Source organism: Sciurus vulgaris, assembly GCF_902686455.1.
Source record: "Sciurus vulgaris genome assembly, chromosome: 1".
In the NCBI taxonomy this organism is placed as follows: Eukaryota; Metazoa; Chordata; class Mammalia; order Rodentia; family Sciuridae; genus Sciurus; species Sciurus vulgaris.
Window position 1 is genome coordinate 72,967,095 of NC_136461.1, and position 21,225 is coordinate 72,988,319.

Below are 21,225 nucleotides of genomic sequence, written 5' to 3' on the forward strand. Positions count from 1 at the left end.
CAACATGTTGAAGGAAGGAAAAAAATGAGTGAATGGATATTAAATAATTCCTTGCTTTGACTGGTGGTCCCATTCAAGAGTCAGCCTTCTCTGTACACCTTACCCAATGTGAAACAAGGGCAGACCTTCTCCTCCACCGAAGCCATCAGGGAAAACTCACTTCCAGAAAGGCTCCAGCCAGTGTCTAAACTCAGCCTTGGCTTCCTGGGAGGAACCCTGGGAGTCTCAGAGTCAGTAGAAACTGCTGACTCAGGCACCCGGAAAATCCAGAAGCAGCAAATCTGGTGGCAACCAGGATCTGAAAGAAAAATCCAGATGTCATCTTTTGGCTTATCTTCCTTCAAACATTTCAAAAAAAGATTGCTAAAGTGAGGGGAAGGAGATAATAATTTTTCAGATAAATTGCTGTAAACAATGTCTGAAGTATATAAGCTTTCCATAAGTGTTTGATTGATGAAGGTACAAACTAGGAGAATCCAGTCTCCACACATTAATTGCCCTCCTTCAGGTATTATCATGCAGGAGTACCTTAACCAGCTTGACTCCAATGGATTTGTCCTAAGTATTAATTAGAACCATATGAAATTCTTTTTTTGGTAGGGCAAAAATAGTCAAATATCAGCAGTTTCATTTAGTTCAACATATTACACCTTTAAATGTGCTACCTCATCACTAAAAACAAGTCAAGACTAAATCCTGCTGATGATAAGGAAGTCTAAAGGACAAATCAGGTCATTAGCAGTCTTTTGGGAGAACAAAGAACTGAAATGGACATGAAGGATGCACGATTGCCCTTGGTCTGTTCTTCTCTAAGTATATTCTAAGGCATTCTAGTTTCATAAAATGTTTTATGAGAACAAAAGAAAAAGATTCATTTGGGAAATTCTGCAAAAAAAAATTATTTTCCCAAAGTTTCACAATGCATACTTAAGTATCACATTAGCAAGTCAAAGAATCTGAGGGGTTCTACAATTAAAAAAAAAATCATTTAACCATGTTTAATCCAGGATATTCCAAATTTATTTGACTAGTGAAACGTTTGAAAGTATGTTTATTATCACAGTTGACAGTTTGGGATTAGCAGGACGCGCCTCTGCCCTGTGATCAAAGTGCCACTAGCCTTTCTCCATCCCTGACTGCCAAGGCCTAAATTCACCTCACATCCAACCCCATCTGAATACAGAGGCCCCTGACCAAGGTTCATTTCAACTCTTCCTAACTGTTTCCTAGTAACTGGAAGAGGGCAATCCCAGATACCCCATGTAGTAATACACAGATTGTACTCTACAGATTTTAGATACATGTACGTGTCTCATAGTACCATCAGCCCAGTGCTGATGTATGTTAGTAAATAAAATTCGTGGAGATTTGGGGAATAATATTACCTATCGTTTATTGTACATCTATCTGTGCTCTTCACACTGCACTATGCCTTCAATTTTCTTATCTCTCATGTTTATTACATTTCTTACAATGTGCTTGAGACATGGCTGTTTTTGCCCCCATAAACAGGCAATCCTCAAAGTTTCAAGTTTACGGTCTAATATCCATATTTGGGATCAATGCCTTTATTCCCTCCACTGCATTCATAAAAGCTAACACATAATATTTACTATAAACTAGATACTGAACTTTAACTGATATAATACATAATAAACCAACAGGGGTATTATCACTATTGTTTTTTTCTGAAATTAAACAATCTGCCTATAATCATACAGGTAGTAAGAGGCAGGTTGGAATTTGGACTAAGGCTGACTAGTGAGTGGTTTTATAATCAAGAAAGCTATTTAACTATGTTCAGACGAGGACTTTCCAACCTCTTTTGAATAGGGAAGTATTGTTTGAGGTCATGCCTATAATTACAGTTAGCAGTTTTGCAAACAGAGTTTGGGAATCACAGAGTTGGATCCATTTAACTTCTCCCAGCCTGCAGTCCATACTCCTTACTCTCCACACTCTTTGAGACTCCATAGTGTCTGTTTTCTGCCTGTCTCCTGGCTGTACAGGCTAGATGTCAAAATCTGCCTGCTTGTGCTCTTGTCTCTCAAAGAAACAAATCAATAAAACATGTTTATAAAGTTCAGTCTAAAATAAATTATTATAGAACATAAAATATTTTCTCTTATGTCCACAGAGAGAAATAATCTTTTGTGCTTTGAATAACTAAACCTACCAAAAACTGAAATAAAAAGAAAAAACAAAAAAATGAAAAACAAACAAACAAAAACCTACCAAAACCCCCAGAAGTCTCTTAAACCATGAAGTTATGCATTACAATATGAATAGCAAATTCTATGAAGAATTGAGTTCAACAAAAGCCACCTTCAATTTTACCACTGTCTGGACAGATGAGACCTAACATTTACTCAGTGTTTCTTACAGGTCAAGAATTCTGCCATGTGCTTTGCATAGATTATCTTATTTTACAACATTTTTAAAATTTTGTTTTTAGTTGTGGACAAACCTTTATTTTATTTATTTATACGTGGTACTGAGAATCGAATCCAGTGCCTAACACATGCTAGGCAAGCACTCTACCACTGAGTCACAACCCTAGTCCCTTATTTCACAATAAATTTATGAGATACATTCTGTTGATATTCTCATCTTACAGAAGCCAAAACCAAGGCACTCAGAGTTTATGTAAATTGCTCAAGCCAACATAGCTATATAGCAAGTGATAGACTCAGAAAAAAGAAAGGGAAAACCTAGCTTTTAAGTGTTCCCAGTTACTTTAGATGCTAACTCTGGGGTACACAGAGTAGAGTCAACCATGAGCCCCCAGGTTCTAACAAAGTGATTGTTTGCATTGTGAAAACCCTGCATTAAAAGGTACATAACATCTACAAATGGTTATCCTTGGGGAACCTTCAGAATATGTCAACTGGAAAAAAGATTCCCTAGGGGGAAACCCTAAAACCTTTAATTGCTCCAAGATGATATGTTGGTTTGTTAGATCTGGCTCATTTTAAAAGGATGTTTTTTTGGAAGGTATAACTGGCATTAAGAAACATGATTCGAGTTCTCATCCTTATAAAATCATAGATGTCCTTTCTAGGTTTGCTGAAAACTCTGTTTTGTAATCTCTGACTAAGCTCAAGAAAACCAATACTATACACATTTAGGTACATTGTGCACTTTTCTTCCCTTTACCAAAGAACCTCACAGGGTTTGTTGTATTTTTAGATACTCAGAGCACCAGGGATTATTTTTCTCTATATGGATGTTAAATGAAAAAGTCCCTTTACATTCTAAAATAATTTATTTTATGTTCTCCTTTAAAATTTGCCACATTGATTTGATCATATTGTAAGGTCTTAAGAGAGAATCAAGATGGCATTAAGAAAGTATTGCAAAATCTAAAGTAATTGGAGATTCGAGTAGTTTATTGCTTTCTTTAAAAACAATTATAGATGAAATTTCAAGGAGGTGATAGAGATGAAAACAGAAGGTAAATATGGCAATTTAATGAGGAATAGAGGCAGCCTTACAAATTTACACCTAAACAAATCATTTAAATAAAAATTTTAAAAAAACATAGAATCAATCATCCTGGGAGACAATACAGCATGAGATTAAGAACAAAGACTGAGTTAAACAATCTGGGTTCACTCAGTAGGTATGTGACCTTGGGCAACATACATGTCCTGCCTGTACTTGGCTCCTTCCTATTTAAATGAGGTGGCTAATAAGACTTACTCATTAGGTTGCTTGCTGTGAAAATTAAATAAGACAATATATTAAAAGCCCTTGGACAATGTCTGTTAAGTACTTCTTATGGTTTGGATCTTAAATGTCCCCCAAAGTCCCATAAGCCAAAGGTTTCGTGACCAATCTGTGGCACTCTCAGAAGGTGATGGAATCTTTAGGAGGTGGAGCCTAATGAAAGGAAGTTAGGTCACTGGGGGTGTTCCCTTGAAGAAGATAATGGGACCCTCACACCTTCCTCTCTCTCTTTGCTTCCTGGCTGTCATGAGGTGAACAGTCTTCCTCTTCCTCCTCACCTCCATTGCCACCATAGGCCCTAAGCAACCAGTCCAAGTGACCATGAGCCAAAATAAACCCATTCCTTCACATAAGTTGAGTTTTATTGCAGTGATAGAAAGCCTGTGAATATAATGCTCAATAATTGTTAGCTATTAAAAGAAGAAAATGTCATTACAAAACACAGCATGCCTGGATGGGTGTGGAGAAGGCAAATTAAATAGAGAAAAGTTAAAACAAGTAAAGACAATCATAAGTGTATTGCTAAGGCCTAAGTAATAGCACTTTGTAGGTGCTTAATGAATATTGAATGAATGAATCAATCAGTGAATGAATTAATGGATAGAGTCATAGAAAGAAAAACTTACTCTTAGAAAAGCTAAATTCTTAGCTTAATTTAGCTCCTTAATTCCCCTCTAATCTAGCCATAGTGAGAAGTTGTTCACTGTAATTCAGAATAGGCTTTCTATGCCTCATGTAGCATCTCAGTTCAGTGCAGAACTTTTTTTAGGTAAATCTACTTTTATATTCAAAGATATAAACAATTATTTTCAAATAACAGTTTCCAAAACTACTCTGAAATATACACAAGTTATAAACAACTTTAAGCGATCTCAATGCTCTGACAGGAGAAAAAAATGTTTAAAGATGAAGTTGTACTTAACACATCTTTTATCTCTGCCCAAGAAGTGTGGTTTGAGGTATATGAATGTGGTATGGAAACACATGCACAAATAATATATATGTATATACACACCCAAAGATATATCGCTACAAAATAACTACAAAAGTAAAGGAAATGTGTTGGGTGAGGGAGTGAGAATGGGGAGTCAGGGATATCAGTTATTTCCCTGCCACTAGGAAAGGTATCATTATTCTATGTTCCTTCAGTTCAGTTATGTACCTTCAGAAATTTCTTTCGGATTCTTTCCAATTCTGAACCATGAGCAAATCACAAACACATTTGACAACAATATGTTCCTCTTGCGTAAATGTCTCTTCTAGGCCACATACATAATTAAAATCCTGTTGACTCAGGAGTAACGTCTCAGAACTGAATGTCCAAACTCTGTAACTTGCTTCCTTTTCTAACCAGACAGCACAGCTGCCAAGAGCTTCTGGGCCCTCTGCCTCTTTTCTCCACGTATAATTATTTTACATTACGTATAGATAGCATATATTTGATTTGCCAAAGCCTGCCAAAAAAGGTTCTTGTGACTACTTATTTGAGCTTTCTTGTGTATTCATGTGACCAAAAACACAGTGTACCAAGGAAAAGAAAATGTAGAAGGTAGGGTGGGAGTGGATGTACTTAGCAATTCTTTTGTTCCATGTGATAGAAGCATTAAGGCAAAGATGTGTGTGTGTGTGTGTGTGTGTGTGTGTGTGTGTGTGTGTATCTTTGTAAAGCAAAATTCACTTAAGGTGAAAGAATATTTTCAAAATTAGTGATGTCATTATATAACACAAATCCTTGGTTTCCAACATTTGAAATGAGAAAATAAATTTCAAAAGTTCTTCAAAATATATATGAGGCATAAAACAATGCTCTGTGGATCTCCTTCACCTTTGAGCGGTACCAGATTTAAATTAGACATAGAAATCAACCTATTTTGAAGACCTCTAGAGAAAGGTTACACAGTTCTTAAGTTGTTCCAACATCCCTCCCAGTTATAAAACTCTTACTTTCTAATTTAAACCCCTCACATTAGTTTCAACCATTTCCCTTTTCTCTGCCTAAGTAGGGTTGAAGAACAGTCTCTCGCTTACAAACCAACATTATGAGAATATCCCTACTGCTGTGTACTTTCTTTTCAACAAGGGAAATTAAACACACAGCCTACAGTTGCCTAGATCTCTCCTATTCCTTCAAAAACGTTTAGATATGATATTGGTTCTGTTTTGGTCTTCTGAAACTTCTCCATTTTCCCACAAATTTTCCAAAGATACCTGTCCATCTTTTGAAGTGTTTACTCAACTATTTTAATACATATCTATATAAGCTACAAATAATTGTAGATTTTTGTATATCTAGTTAATTTACATTTTAGCTGTATATCTTTCTACTTGTGCTCACACTTATCACTTATTTCAGAAAACAGTGATCCTTAAACATTGGAAGATTAGGGAAACTTAAAAATAAGATGTTCAAGTTCTTGAATCAGACTTGATAAATTATAATCTTTAGGGCCTTGGTATCTCTCATTCAAAAGTCTTCATCTGATTTAGTTAATGAGTACATTTTTTAAAAAGTTTATCAAAGCCATTGTTGAAAAATAGAAACAAAACAAAACAAAATCCAGTAAGAAGATTAGTATACTCTCTTTGTCTTTGGTAAAGCCAATTCTGCTTTTGCACTTAAAAGTGACACATTCACAGAGCCAGGTATTTAGTGCTGTCCTGAGGGGAGACATCATAATCCCCATTAGCAGGAGAATCAAAACCAAACTTAATCCATTCCTACAAGTTTCCCACACCAGAGCTAAATGCACTGCCAATGGGCTAATGTTTCAACATTATCACATGAAAATATGATTATGGCAAATATGAGAGTACCACTGTCTACAAGCAGATAATGTGTTCAACATAAGCTATGCAGTAATTTTCTCAAAATCTAAGCTAATATATAAGGATATGAACTCATGCAAAGGATCTAGAATGGCAGGGTAAATACAGAACTAATTACTGTATAAAATAACATGAAAACAGAAACAGCAACATAGTGGGAAGAGCTGAGGAGGAGTTGGAAGGTTTTATGTGAAAGGCAACAGCATCTTTTCCAAGAAATTTTAAAGTGAATCAGAGTAGGTCTGTACTCAGATCCTAAACCATCTGGTAATATTATTATTACTGTTGGCTTACTCTAAAAGTAGAACACCCAGGGGCCTGTCTCAATGATTTGCCCAGGTGGGCTTGGTTTCATTTCTTTCTCTGACATTCTTAAGCTTCAGTGTTAGGCTACCTTAAGGGGCTGCCTCAGATATGTGCTCTGTGTTTTCCCACAACTACACAGGCAAGAGGGGGAAAACCCACTCCAAACTACTAAAGTGACCACAAAAATGCAGGTCAGAATGAAAGGGCTCAGAAATTGCTGAGAAAGGAAAGAAGTGAAAGCAACAAAAGATGGCAACCAAATGCCAAGAGATCTTCAAGCACAACTCAGATGTGCAAAGAAAGAGGTCTCTATCCTGCCGATTTGCCATTATGTCCATAAATGTGTGACAGTGGGATTGGTTACACTTGGCACTGTTGACCAGCTTTTCTTTCTAAATTCAGGAACATGAACTTTTTCTGGTTCTCCAAACTTTCAAGTCCATCTTTTCTGGTTCCATTGTTTCCTTTTGAATGAATTCTACAAGTTGTTTTACTCCAGAATTTCTATCCTTCATCCTCTTTTCTTTTCCCTCTATTCTCTTCTTTTAAAAAACTTATCTGCATCCATGGTTTCAATTATCATCTAAATGAAAATCCTCTAAGGTTCATTCAGCCCCATTTCATCCCCAGAATCAAGTTATAGATTTCTAAATGCTTCCTGGATATCTCCACCTAGATTTGGATTCTGTGTGTCCAAAATCCAACCTATCAGTTTTGCTTTCACACTAGCTGCTTCTTCCAGATCTTCTACTTCTGTTAATAATAAAGTCTCTCATTCATACCTACTTCTTTCTGCAACACCCCGTCAGTTGGCCAGGCCTGACGATGGCATCCTAAGGCAAGGCACATGTCACTCACTTTTATGCATTCTTCCCCAAATTATCCCTTCATTTACTTATCTAGTCTATTATAATAGTTCCCCAGGTGGCTTCTATCCTTTCATAAATTCTTCATATTGTTGAGAGAGTGATTTTGATGGCCGTATTAGCCTATTTTCCATCGATTATAATGAAAAACTAAGACTGGGGTAAAGAAAATCTTTTTTTTTTTTTTTTTCAGGCTTGAAAGTTCAAGCACACAAAATTAACATCTGCTTGGCTCTAGTGGAGGCCTGAAGGTGATGGCATCAGACTAGTGGGAGCTGTGAAAGGAAGCGATCATAATGCAAGATAGGAAGCAAAAGAGAGATTGGGTAAACTGGGCGTGGTGGCCCACACCTCTAATCCCAGCGACTCTGAGGCTGGGGCAGGAGGACTGCAAGTGCAAAGACTCAAAATAAAAAATAAAAACAGCTGGGGATGCAGCTCAGTGGTTAAACACCCCAAGTTCAATCCCCACAAAACAAAACACAGGGGAGGGGGAGAAAGAAAGATATCTTGAGACTGGGGTTCCAGGAGAGCTGCATTAATCCTGCTGAGGGCACTCCCACTAAGGTCCCACCTAAGGACTTCCCACCAGGTCCCAGTTCCTAAAGGTCCACTACATCCCCCACATGGGGACAAAACTTCCAGTGCCTGAACTCTTGGAGACAAACCATATCCAAACCATAGTATTGACTCAAGCTCATTGTTTCTCTCCCTTTTGAAATTCTGTGGTAATTCTCCATTGCCATCAAACCTAGTTCAACTCTATTTTTGTAAAACTAGTAAGTTTACTGAGTATACTATGTGACCAGTGCTTTATATAGAAGATTGTATTTATTTATCCAAAAAGGTTATAAAGTAGGTATTATGATATGTTCTTGGGTATGAAATAGATTCATAATTATGAAACATTAAAATATTTCCATTTACTATGAATATGTCATTGATTCAATAACTTCTTTTAGGTGATGAAGAAATATTAAATGTACATATTAACAGTAAGTTGTTTCTTGATATCAAAAAGCATTAAAATGAGGAAAAATAGTTTGAATTTTAGAAACACGGAAATAGGTTATCATCCCTACTTCGAAGTACTTCAGTGATATTTTCAATAGATTATATTCCCTTTCCTTGACCTATTTTCCTTCTTCCTCTTCATGTTCCTTACATTTATTTACCTGCTCCTGTGTCCTGGCTTTGATTGTTCCTGTACCAGGACTATGAGTCCCTCTTTTCTCCACATGTCCAAAGATAGCCCAGTTTCCAAGCATAGCTCAAACCCACCTCTTTCATGAACACTTCTGATTCCCCCAAACTAAAACAATCTCTTATTCCTCTACACTGCCATACATTCTGCACTGTCCTATGACACTACTCTCTGTGGCTAGGCACACTCTACTAGAGGATATATTTCTTTGAGATCTAGACGGCAATTCACATATCTTTGCACAATCGCCTCCAACACTTCTTTCCTGTCTACACACAGGAAGTCTAGCAACTAGCCAGGGCCTAGCGACCTCTCTTAACAGACTTTAAAAAATACTTACGGGTTTGGGGCGTAGCTCAGTGGTAGAGTGCTTGCCTAATGTGTGAAGTTCTGGGTTTCATCCTCAGCACCACAAAAAAAAAAAAAAAAAAAAAAAAAAAATTATGATTAGATGACTAATTGGAACACATTTAATGATTTGTCTCTATTATTCATTATGACCAATTGAAGACTGCTGGTCCCCAGGCATTTCCACTGTTCAGTCAAGAACCGAGATGTTGTCCTTCAAGAGAAAGCCATTCTCCTCTCAATAAGTCCCACTGACAGACCTACACAGCAGCACCTTCTCTGAATGATAGCCATTTTATTTCTCCAGAATCAAACTTTTTTGAAAAAGACTCTTTAAGTACTTAATACTTAGGCTAAATTCACCTTCCTTTTTAAAAGTATCAAATCCTTCTAAATAACAAAGAAAACTTCCCTGTGAGCTGAAGTATTTCACTGCCTAGAAAAGGAGTTATCAGAACCCTAAATACACCTTGGTCCTGACTTTAGCACTTCATAGGAAAGTGTTACAGCTTAAATTTAAAAAAACAAAACAAAACAAGTATTTCACAGACTTTTGTTTGAATTATTATAGTTGAAAACATTGGTAAATAATGCTGTATGGGTTCTTGTATTCACTTGTTCATGATTATAGGTTATGGCAGGACTTATGATAATCTATCACCAAAACCCTTCATTTGGGTGATCGAGTTTGCAAAAATATTTTAAATGTATTGCTATAAACTGAATGTTTGTGTCCTCTCAGAATCCATTTGTTGAAATCTAATCACCAGTGTGATGGGTAGAGTCTTTGGGAGTGATTGTCATGAGGGCCGAGCCCTCATAAAGGGGACTGGAGCTCTTTTAAAAGAGATGCCTGAGAGCTCCTCTGGCACTTCAACCACATAAAGGCACAGTGGGAAGATGGCTGTCTATGAACCAGGAAGCAGACCCTCTCCAAATGCTGAGCCTCCTAGCACCTTGATCTTGGACTTCTCGCAGTCTCCAGAACTGAGAAATAAGTTTGTTGTTAAAGCTACCAGTTTATGGTATTTTTGTTTTAGCAGCCTAAGTGGAATAAGACACACATTTTCTCACTTTGTCCTCAAAACAACCCCTTGATGCAGACATTAATATGCAAACTTTGCAAATGAATAAACTGAGTCTCAGAGTTTTTAGAAATCCTTCCGCCCAAGATCATAGAGCTAATGGATGGCAGAAGTTGGTTTTCATCTGGACCTCTTCATTCCAGGGCCTGAATGTTGTCCATAATATTATAGGGAATTCAAATCAGAACGGGACCATTCACAGAAGTCTGGCAAGCTGTTATGACATGACCTTTGAAAAGCCAACAAAAGTGAATATTCCTGGAAGAAATTCTCTACCTTCTCAAACTTCCCCTATTTCCAGATATCTTGCCAGGAATTCCTGTCACAAGAAAACATGCAGTTAGTGTCACCTTGTATCTCAATTTCTAAAAATTTCCCAACATCATAAATTCTGATAAATAGGAATAAGACTCAAGGGTCCTGGGGGTGGATGAATAGTTTTCCATTCATATACACAGGAAATAACCCTGTGCCCATTCACACTCTCAATCAATATACTGATATGTGAATAGTCACCCACAAACAGGGAGAGAGTGACGCACCAATGCTCAGACCCATTGACTAACCCCAAAGTACACTTTCATAAGTATGCCCTCCAGCCATCCTTCAGTCCCTTTCACTGTGGGTAAGGTTGCTATTTGGTCAATAATTGTTAAAGATGAAAAGAAGAGATAAGGGTTTTCAAACCACACCAAAGAAATCTTTGAAACAAACCTATGTGGGTTAGCTAACACTGAGTGGTTTCACAACAATTTTTATAAGTTTATAATTAATCTTTATAATGATCTTGAGAGATGGGCATAATTATTTCAATTTTATGAATGAAGATACTGAGGCTCAGCAAGGTTAAATATCTGATCTAAGATCACACAGCCAGAAAAGCAAACTCTTTTTGAGCCTGGGGCTTCATGCATGGAAGGCAAATGGTCTACCACTGAGCTACACCTCCAAACTTGCTACCCTACTACCCTTTTTTTTTTTTTGAGACAGGGTCTCATTAAGTTGCCCAGGTTGGCTCCAAATTTGGGATTGTCCCGACTCAACTTTCAGAGTAGTTGGGATTACAGGCATGCACCACCACACTCTGCTTTAAGTCTTTTCCTTCCTCCTCTCTGAAATTACTCTTAAATTCATACATAAAATCCATATATGTCCATATCTATGTATATATTGAGAGAAACTTTTTTAAAAAGTTCAGACATTCTATTGTTTTGAAGAAAACAAATACAATACATACAGAATGTGCTGTGCTCTACCTGATGACCGGTTTTTCCCAGACTGATGTGAAGCAAACTTGCTCATAAAGTACCCGGGAAACCAGCAACAGCCTCTGAACCTGTCTTCCATCAGCTCCTGTGGCTCTGGACCACTGACAAAGTCCAAAAAGCTGATCACTTCAGGAAAACATACCCATAACAGCATGCAATCTTAATATCTGATAACTCCTGGAATGGGTTAGGCAGGTTGAGGGAACACTAAAGAAAAGAAAAGCCTAAGTCCTCAAATTGGTCATGGTGAAACTGGATATTGGCAGGTACAGCTGCTCTGTCTGGGCTGCATGTACAGTCTTTATACAGGAATACTTGCAGTAGTAATGGTTTGAATACTTTGATTGACCTTGCCCATATACATCTATAAAACTGAGTCTGAAAATGGAAAAATAAAAATTGACACTATTGATAAGAAGGATAAGTAGCCCAAACCTAACACTACTAGGTTGAAGATGAAAAGCCAAAGCAGAGAAACTTTTGCCCCAGTTGGGTGCTGGTCCAACTTCAGTCAGTATTTCAAATGACCAGTGGTGAAGAAGAATAATCAAATTAAAAAACACAGATAAAATATTAGAAATGGGCAATTACACTCTCTCTAAAACCAAGATATTTTCAGGGATTTTATAGCATTTTTAGTTCTTTGGTACTAGAACTATATTTATACCATATAAGTCCATTATTTGGTTCTTGCCGATTTTTCACATTTTCAGGAATGTGTTATGTACCGACAAACACAGAGGACTGCCTGTACCTAGTGATTTTGTCCCTACCCTCATTCTTTTAAGGTAAACAAACAAATTGAATGTCAGAGTGATGAAGACTGCAGAACAAGCAAAAGAAAACTACAACAACTTTAGATCCAGGAGCTGGGGTCAGCATCCAAATGTCTGCACAGGGAAGAGCTGAGGTTAATGCAGCTGCAAACCAACACCCAACAGAGGCACAGACACATGCACACAGCACCGCTTGACAGACGGCATCAGCCTTTCCAGGATTTTGCCTTCTTTCAGATGTTGTGGGGAATAAAGAAACAAAATACATGAATTGCATTTAACTTAATATTTTAAAGAACAGCTCCATAACTACCAGAGCAGGCCATCCTACTCCAGTCCCCAGAGATCTCTTGAATTGGGATGAATGCTTGTCCATGAGTGGCCAATTCTGTCCCCCATCTGCAGTCAGTTTTTTTCTCTTCACTCAGACACCCAGAAACCTTGTCAGGTGTGATTTTTTCCAGCCAGCCCTACCTATCACCATCAGACTGTCTTCCCTCAGTAAATAAAGTGGAGAGGACATTTCTAGCCACCCATTCAGCAGGGACTTCAAGATCCAACTCTCATCCTGCAAGCGTTGGAGTGGAACACGAATCCTTTCAACTACCTGGGTACAGTAGCTGACTATCAGGAAACTGCCTGTGGCCTCCACACATTGCTGCACTATTTACACAGCTGATGGAAGTTTGCCCTGGTTGAGGAATTTGGCTCTAGAGGATTCCCCTTAAAATTCCCCAAGGGCCAGTTCACCCTGTCACACCCTCACAGGCGCCTGTGGAGACAGCTACAGTGGGTTCATTCTCTAACCTTCTCTGTACACAACTAGAATTCTACACATTTATTCAAAAGTAGGGGGTCAGAGAAGAGCTAGGGGGAGCTACAAAACCTAACATTATAGGAGATATTTTCAAGATATATTTTAAGTAAAGTCAACAACCCCTTTCCCCTGCCAATCAAACATTCCTCTGCTTCACTAGCAGCCTAAACTCTGCCCTCCTTTCTTACAGGCACAAAGCAGAGCTGAGTCTCAACTCCTGACAGAAGGTGACCCTTTCCCGGAGCAGACAGAGCAATACTCAAAAAGTCAGCCAACTCTCAAGGCAGCGGGGACAGAAGCAGCAGCAGAGAAAAACCCTAACATTCTTCTTTAACCATTGAGAGCCCTCTTCTTGCTAATGAAGGAAAAGAAAATATCAGGCTGGTGATTTTGTCATGACAGTAAGACACAGCAGTGGTCCTAAGATGGAAGGAGTCATTTCCTGAAGCTTTTATGCTTTATTAAAGAAAAGGATCGATTTTTATTCTTTTAGTTGTTAAAATGTGTTAGAAATGTCAGTGAACTATTAATTTGCCCAACTCACTACTAACTGCATGGCAGGGGCAGCCCAATCCCGGCAGGCCTGGAGCCTGCTTTTCCTCACAGTGAATGACTTCTTTCACTAGGAACATTGGTCAGGAAACAACTCTCCATTTGAGAAAGAAGCATATATGAGATGTAAATGTATTTTCAAAATGTTTCCTTTCTTTGTTTCCTTCCCTTGCTCCTAGTTTTCTTCTGGTCTAAATAATTAATCATTCAACATTGTTCAAATAAACCCCATTTAAATACATTCCATCTAAAGGAGAAGAGTGGGGAGCAGGAGGTTGAAGAGAAAGAGGAAGAAGAAACGGATCTTGCTACATATTTCCCACTTCTTTACTTCGGGGAAGGCAGAGGTGTAGTTTTGAGTTTAAGGGCTTAGGTTGTGTGCCAAACACTCTCTGAGTTTGACTGACTCTGCTAAAGAACTAATTGTATGACTTTGGGCAAATCACTTTCCTTACTTATAAAGTGGTAAAAAGAGTAGTTCCAAACTCCTGGGGTGGTTGTAAAGATGAACACCTCACACTTTGAATAATACCTACAACAAAATCAAAATTCAGTAACAGTTCATGGTGACCATTTGCTATGGTATTCCTATGTCCCCCCAAAAGCATGTGTTAAGTATCAGGTGGTGGGAACTTGGCCAGAGAGCTCTGCCATCACTGTGGGAGTTACCCAGGGGATATAGAGGGAGTGGCTTCCTGAAAAAAGGATGAGTTCAGCCCCTTTGGGCTCTCTCTTGCCCTCTGGCCTTCTGCCATCTGATGTCATGAAAGAAGTCCTCACCAGATGCCAGTGCCTTGCTCCTGGACTTAGCATCCAGAAACTGCAAGCCAATGAATTTCTGTTCATTATGAACTGCTGGTCTGTGACATTCTGTTACAGCAGCACAAAGTATACCAAGATATTATTTTTGGCTCTTCTATCTCAATTCTATTAGATTCAAGCAGACCAAGCAGGGACAGAAAGCAAACAACACTGACCAGAGAAAAAAATGAAGCAGAAGCAAATGGAAAGTCGATATAGTCATACTTTTGTTAAAAGTCTAAACATAATATACTGGTAGTTATTTACAGCCTTAGGACTTCCTGGAGGTGAGGAAAATGTTTGTTCTCCATATGTGACAATAGGCAGAGCTTTATCTGAGAAGTTGAGGTGAACTTAGAAAACAATTAAAAATGACTAAAGTATTTTTAGAGGAAGGAAAGAAAAGAAAGAAAGAAAGAAATAAATAAAGAAAGAAAGAAAGAAAGAAAGAAAGAAAGAAAGAAAGAAAGAAAGAAAGAAAGAAAGAAAGAAAGAAAGAAAGAAGAAAAGAAAGAAAAGAAAAGGAAGGAAGGAAAGAAGGAAGGAAGGAAGGAAGAAAGATCAGTGTATAAGCAAGGAACTGACTTCATGTTCAGCAGATCTTCATAATATTGCTGGTGCTTGGGGACAGAAATAACTTCATATTATAGGCTTTCTGGGATTCAGGGAGGGAGCTGCACTATAAATTACCACATACTCTGAGGATTCAGTTAGACCCACAGTGTAACTCAATCTCTGCCCTCATCCATTTCAGAAGGTCCAGCTCAAACCCTTCCCCATCCCCTCAGAAGAGAAATCCTGGCTTGTGATCAAGAGCAAAGAGGCCAGAGTGGAGAAACCCTCGTGGGAGCACCAGAACCACCAGTAACTAGCTCTGTGTTAACAGGCTAACGAACTCTCTGAGCCTTGATGTCTTCACCTGAAAATACGTCTACTAAAAGTGTGCGCATGCGTGGCTGTGTGAGCCCTCAGTATGAGAAGGTATGCTGGTGGTAAAGGTCTCCCATCGTGAGCTGCATCTTGTAGAACCCAATCCAATCTCATGTTTTATGCTCAAGAACACTGAGATTTAGAGAGATTGTGATGATCCCAAGATCACACAGTGAGTTTGCTTCAAAATCTGGAAACCTAAATCAGAGCCTAAATCTTGATTCCAGATTCAATATTTTGGCACTGAACGTGCTTCCTTCTCAGAGCTTCCCAAGTGTTCTCCCACACTGGTTTTGAACGTTGGGGACATTTTCAACCAGTGCCATCAATATAGCATTTAGATACTCTCTAATCGTAAATGTGTTCCCCGGACTCCATTAAGTTCGTTGAAGTGACAAAGCAAATTTAACATGTCAAAAGTCTATGCATATCTACTCAAATACTGGGTGCATCATTTTGTTGTTAGTTTCTTTAGGAAGAAGTTTTCACTTGGAAAAAATATTACAGTGAGGAAGATGCTGACCAGTTAATCATCTAAGTCTGCAGAAGATTAGACCAGAGAAAATGGGTTTCAAACAGACACAAAGAAACCCATAAAAAATTAAGTGCAAAGGAATTTAAGCACAGGGTTAATGGAACAAAGAAGATTCAAGACTCTTTCCCCATGTACATTTTTTTTAGAATAGACAATCTATTTTTAGACAAAATAGGTTGACACAGGTCACTGGTTCCTAATCTGTCTTCTGTAAACCCCAAATGTTACAGTTATTCCCAAGAATCTGCAAATTTATCTGCACATCACATATTGTGAAATAATAAACAACATCTCATACCTATATGCAACACATTTTTCCCCAAATGCATATGAAGAGATGTGCCTATTTTGATTTAATAAAACATGATTTCTTTGAAAGAATTATGGGTGTTGTTATGACTTTTGTTCATTATGTATTTTTAATCAATCAATTAAAAACAGTAGCTAACGTCATTGAGCATTTATAGCGAATTTTTTGTTTATCTCTTATTATACCCAGGAAATAGGTACAATCACTATCCTTATTTTACAGGCAAGAAATTTGAGATTTAGAGAATTTAAGTGACTCATCCTTGGTTTTGCTGACAGAAAGTAATGGAACTGGAATCTGACTCCAAAGCTTATCCTATTTTTGCCCTGTGCAGGGCTACTTTCTAACTGATTAGTGTAAATCATTTCACCTATTTTCATTCATGTATACATGTAAAGGGGGTGGTATTTATCCCTGAGATTCTATTTTTTAAAAAAGATTCTCTGCTTAGCATGAGTGAGATCATCCTGGGTTTAACCCCTAGGACCAAGGGGTTGGGGGAACATTCTCATATTTGCAAGGGTTAGTAGCAGCACAAACTGTGGGTCAGAAGTAGTTCCAGAATAATGAACTCTGTGACTTTAGGTAGGTCAGGTGGTCAGAGCTAAGGAATGAGGTCTGGGAATTTACACTAACAAATCCCCAAGATGACACTGATGCTGTTGGATGGGGACTATGCCACTCATCTAGACGTTTTGTATTTTGTTTCAATCATGAAGTACAACATGGAAGACACTCATTTGGTCTCTGCTGCATCATCAAAGCTTTTCTCTTTCTTTCTGTATGCCAAATATCTATGGCATTTTCTTTGTGCTTTAAATTCTTAAAATTGTTTTTAAAAACTTCATGAATAAGAAGAGGAAAGGAATTAGTAGAATAGAGAGATTTTTTTTTTTTAATCAAGCTTTACTAATAGAGGGGATTTTCTGAAAATATTCAGTATTCTTTTCTTTAAAAGTTAATCCCTTCTTTTTCATCCAATCATGTGGATTAAATTTTAGCAGAATAAATTTGTTTTTCTTGCCTTGGAGGAGTGAGTAAGCAATTGTTTGTAAATGGAAGTGGACTGTTTTTACATCACTGACACTTGGGCTGGGGTTCCATTCCCCAAGATCGATAGCTCTTCTAAACCGTCAAAATCTTCGGTAGAAGATTCTATGATACTGGAGAATCTTATAGCTTCATGGGGCTCTTTAGAAAAACAGTGACTGTAAATGTAGTTAGAGTCATGAAATCATGGCAGGTCTGCTATAATAGATGAGTTTGCAGGAAATTTCAAGTCAAATTATCATTAATTGGATCCTATTTACAAAATCTAACTTTAGATATGAACAATTGACACTACTTCCTAATCCTTTCGCTTGAAATTTATGCTCCTTTTGTCCCTCCCAGACCTACTGAACTGTCAAGAAAGCAAGGACAGAAATTAATCTTTACTGATTATCTTCTAAGGACTACATCATTTCATCTATACCAAATCTCTGACAAGTATTTAATCCAAAGAAAGTTGGAAGCCCAGAGAGGCTCCAGTCACATGGATTAGTGGCAGTGCTCGGAAAAAAACCAGCAATGACCACTCACTCCAAGGCCACTCTCCTTTCACCCCTCCTTACCAACTGCTCGGCTCCAAGTCCTAGTGATCCTGAAATAAGAGAGCTCTCCCTTTAAAGGACAACTGTAGGCATAGGTAAGGATTCTTTGGTATCATAGTGAAGGATCCATAGTCTATAACTTTAAAAAAAAAAAAAAAAATATATATATATATATATATTTAGTTGTAGATGGACACAATACCTTTATTTATTTATGTGGCGCTTAGAATTGAACCCAGTGCCTCACATGTGCTAGGCAAGTGCTCTATCACCAAGCCACAACCCCAGTCCCATAGTCTATAACTTTTAAAAATTATTATTTTCGTATATAGGTATGACACCTTAGAGGTGAAAACATCTGAAAGTGAAATTGAGAGAAGCAATGTGGGTGCTAATAGGTAAAATTAAATCAAGGTGTTTTAGGCAGAAGGATGTAATATGTGATGCTTTTACAGACTGTTTAATAAACTCTGTGAACTTCCCAATCAAACAATAAGGGAAGGATTTGGAGATCTGCCATGAGCACATATACACTGGGGGCTTTTGAAGGCACATGCAGCGTCTGTCTGCTCTGGCCACAGTGAAAGCAACAGCGACTTGCTAACACTGACTCGGTTATATAAAGCAGTTCATGGCAGGGTTCTGGGTGAAAAGGAAAACATCCCGTCTCCCCAGGCTCTGAAACCCTATGCAAACAACATTCTCCCAAGGAAGCTGAGCTCTGCCCACGGAGCATTCTTGAGGGCTTAGTATATATATAAGCTGAGTTCCCTGCTATTATCCACACAATGTCAGGAAGGATTTTATGAATGCGTGACCTTAGGTTTTAAAAGGAGACCACAGAAGTTGACAATGACCTAAACTACCCGTGAATGTCAGTCATTCGGGGAAGAGAGTGTTACTAAGAAATTCAGGGGACACACTGGTCTGCTCTGCGCTCAGAAGCCAGGCAGGGAACTGCCAGTTTTAATAGTTGCTGGGGTGTGAGAGACATGGCAATTGGGTCACTTATGGTTCCTCTGGGAAACAGTTTGTTAGAAATAAACAAGGTTTGTGAATAGAGCTCTACTACACTGGGATCTGCTGGTTTTCCCTGGCTGATTTCCCAGCTTACTTCGGTAGCTTTATGTCAACAGAAACTCAGCATCTTCTGACCAGACTTAAACACCACTGTTCTGCACAGTATGGTTCCAATACTGCTCATTCAGAGTCAGGATTTCTAGAGCAGAAACACTGGCCAAAATCAGTAACATGAAGCTCCTACTTGCCTTCTTTCACATAGCATTTATTGATCACCTACTATGTACCAGGTCTTAGGAGAGACACTTGTGATACAAAGAGGAGGTCCCCCCCAAGAGGCTCAGTCTAATGCACAAAATAAACATTAAACACATATGATACAATGGGACGGGTGTTAATGACAAGAGAGAGAATCTGGTGGGAGGTCAGAAGGCAGCAGCCAACTGCATCATGCTCCCCAAAGGTCACCTTTCAGCTAGATATTAAGAGATGACTAGGAAGACAGAGATGACCCTAGTAGTGTGATGGAAAATGACTTACTCACCACGGAGTGGTGAGAAGTTCTGTTTGGTGGTAGCAAAGACAGTTTGAGGGCATGTTGGAAAAACAACTGAGAGTTGAGATTTACTTAGCTAGGGCAATGGTTTTGCTTGGACTGGGGAAATTGAAGGTTTCCAGGGCTGCTGAAGCATTAGATTCACTAGGATAGGGGACTGGGTAGTTGGGTGGCATGAAGTCTCTAGGGGTGACTAGTCCTACCCAGTAAACTACATGAATTTATCTGGACATGTCTTTGCTGAAGTCTAGTCTATGCCCAAGTCTAGTGATGAATGGTACCTACCAGTTTAAGAAATCATCTCTGGAGAGTTATAGCTACTATTTTTCTTAGAAATCAGAAGAGAAAGAAAGCCCTCTCCTTTCCACTCAATAAGAATACGTTATTTCCATACTGTCTTAGGCCATTTTCTGTTACTATAACAAAATACTTGAGTCTGGATAACTTATAAAGAATAGTCGTTTATTTGGTTTATAGTTCTATATGTTGAGAAGTCTGAGAGCATCGTGCTGGCATCTGCTCAGCATCTGGTAAGGGACTCTTGCTATATTATAACCCTCTGGAAGGTATCACATGAAAGACAGAGCAAGCAAGCTAGCTTTGGTCTCTCTTCCTCTTCTTATAAAGCCACTAATGCTATCCCAGGGGTGCCATTCTCATGACCCTATTCCATCCTAGAGGCTCCACCTCCAAATACAATTTTTTTAATTGTTATTTTTTTTTTTAAATAATGTTTTAGTTGTGAATGGACACAATACCTTTATTTTATTTATTTTATTTTGATATGGTGCTGAGGCTCGAACCCAGGGCCTCACATGTGCTAAGTAAGCACTCTACCACTGAGCTAATACAACCCAACCCTCCAAATAGTATTAATATATGACTTTGAGGGATTAAATTTCCATCACATGAATTCTGAGAGACACCCCAAAACCAAGGCTCCTATGCATACTGTTCCTCCTTTGTTTTCTGAAATCTTAACTCTCCACTGCATCTTCCACACTGCTGCTCATCTTAAAACACAGCTTAAAAACCTGGCTTCTTGGCCAATTCCATTTCAAAGCATCTCTGAACCTACAGAGTAGACAGCATGAGCAAAGCTCACCCTCCCAAGCTGAAAAAATTATGGACAAGAAGTTATCATTGATATTAAATGTGGCAGACACGTCCAAGGAATATTGCGGGGAATTGACGCCTTCATGAACCTTGTGATGGATGAATGTGTGGAAATGGCACCTAGTGTGCAACAGAACAGTATTGGAATGGTGGTAATACGAGGAAATAATATCATGTTAGAAGCCTTGGAATGAGAATAAATAATGGCTGTTCAGAAGAGAAATCCGTGTCCCCTCTCCACAGTCTTGTTTAACTATGACATAAAAATCGGGTCATGTACATTTTCATATTAAGCTTTTTGTTAAATAAACTGTAATAACAAAACAAAACAAAAAGCCTGACTTCCCAGTGGCAATCGACTCTAAGGCCCCAATTCTTTAGCAGTCTGGACTTTTCCTCATACAACACGTTTCCACACTTCTGTGCTTTTGCTTATGTACGAATGACATGCCTGCATCCCATATTCTCAGCCTATCAAAATGCTCTTTGTTCATCTGTGTCCAGCACAACAGCCACCTTCACAACAAAGCTTCCTTAATTACTCTTATCATGATTAGTGCTTCCTTTCTGACCTATATCATCTTGCTG

The 21,225-nt window shown here is 38.4% G+C and overlaps 1 protein-coding gene and 1 pseudogene across 6 annotated transcripts in view; one reads left to right on the forward strand and one right to left on the reverse strand.

Moving 5' to 3' along the window:
• LOC306661163 (uncharacterized protein) overlaps window positions 1-21,225 on the reverse strand; it is a 102,242-nt gene that overhangs the window by 54,880 nt on the left and 26,137 nt on the right. For 3 of the 5 annotated variants that reach the window (XR_013763819.1, XM_079139981.1, XM_079139978.1), the window contains exon 2: window positions 104-298. Coding sequence is in view for 4 of the 5 variants with exons in the window: in XM_079139981.1 (XP_078996107.1) it covers window positions 104-298 (195 nt within the window). In the remaining variant the exon portion in view is untranslated. The remainder of the gene's footprint in view (window positions 1-103; window positions 299-21,225) is intronic. The other 2 variants (XM_079139980.1, XM_079139979.1) reach the window with 1 other exon arrangement.
• LOC306663233 (small nuclear ribonucleoprotein G-like) lies at window positions 18,216-20,917 on the forward strand (annotated as a pseudogene). Its single transcript has one exon. The product of its transcript is annotated as a small nuclear ribonucleoprotein G-like (transcript).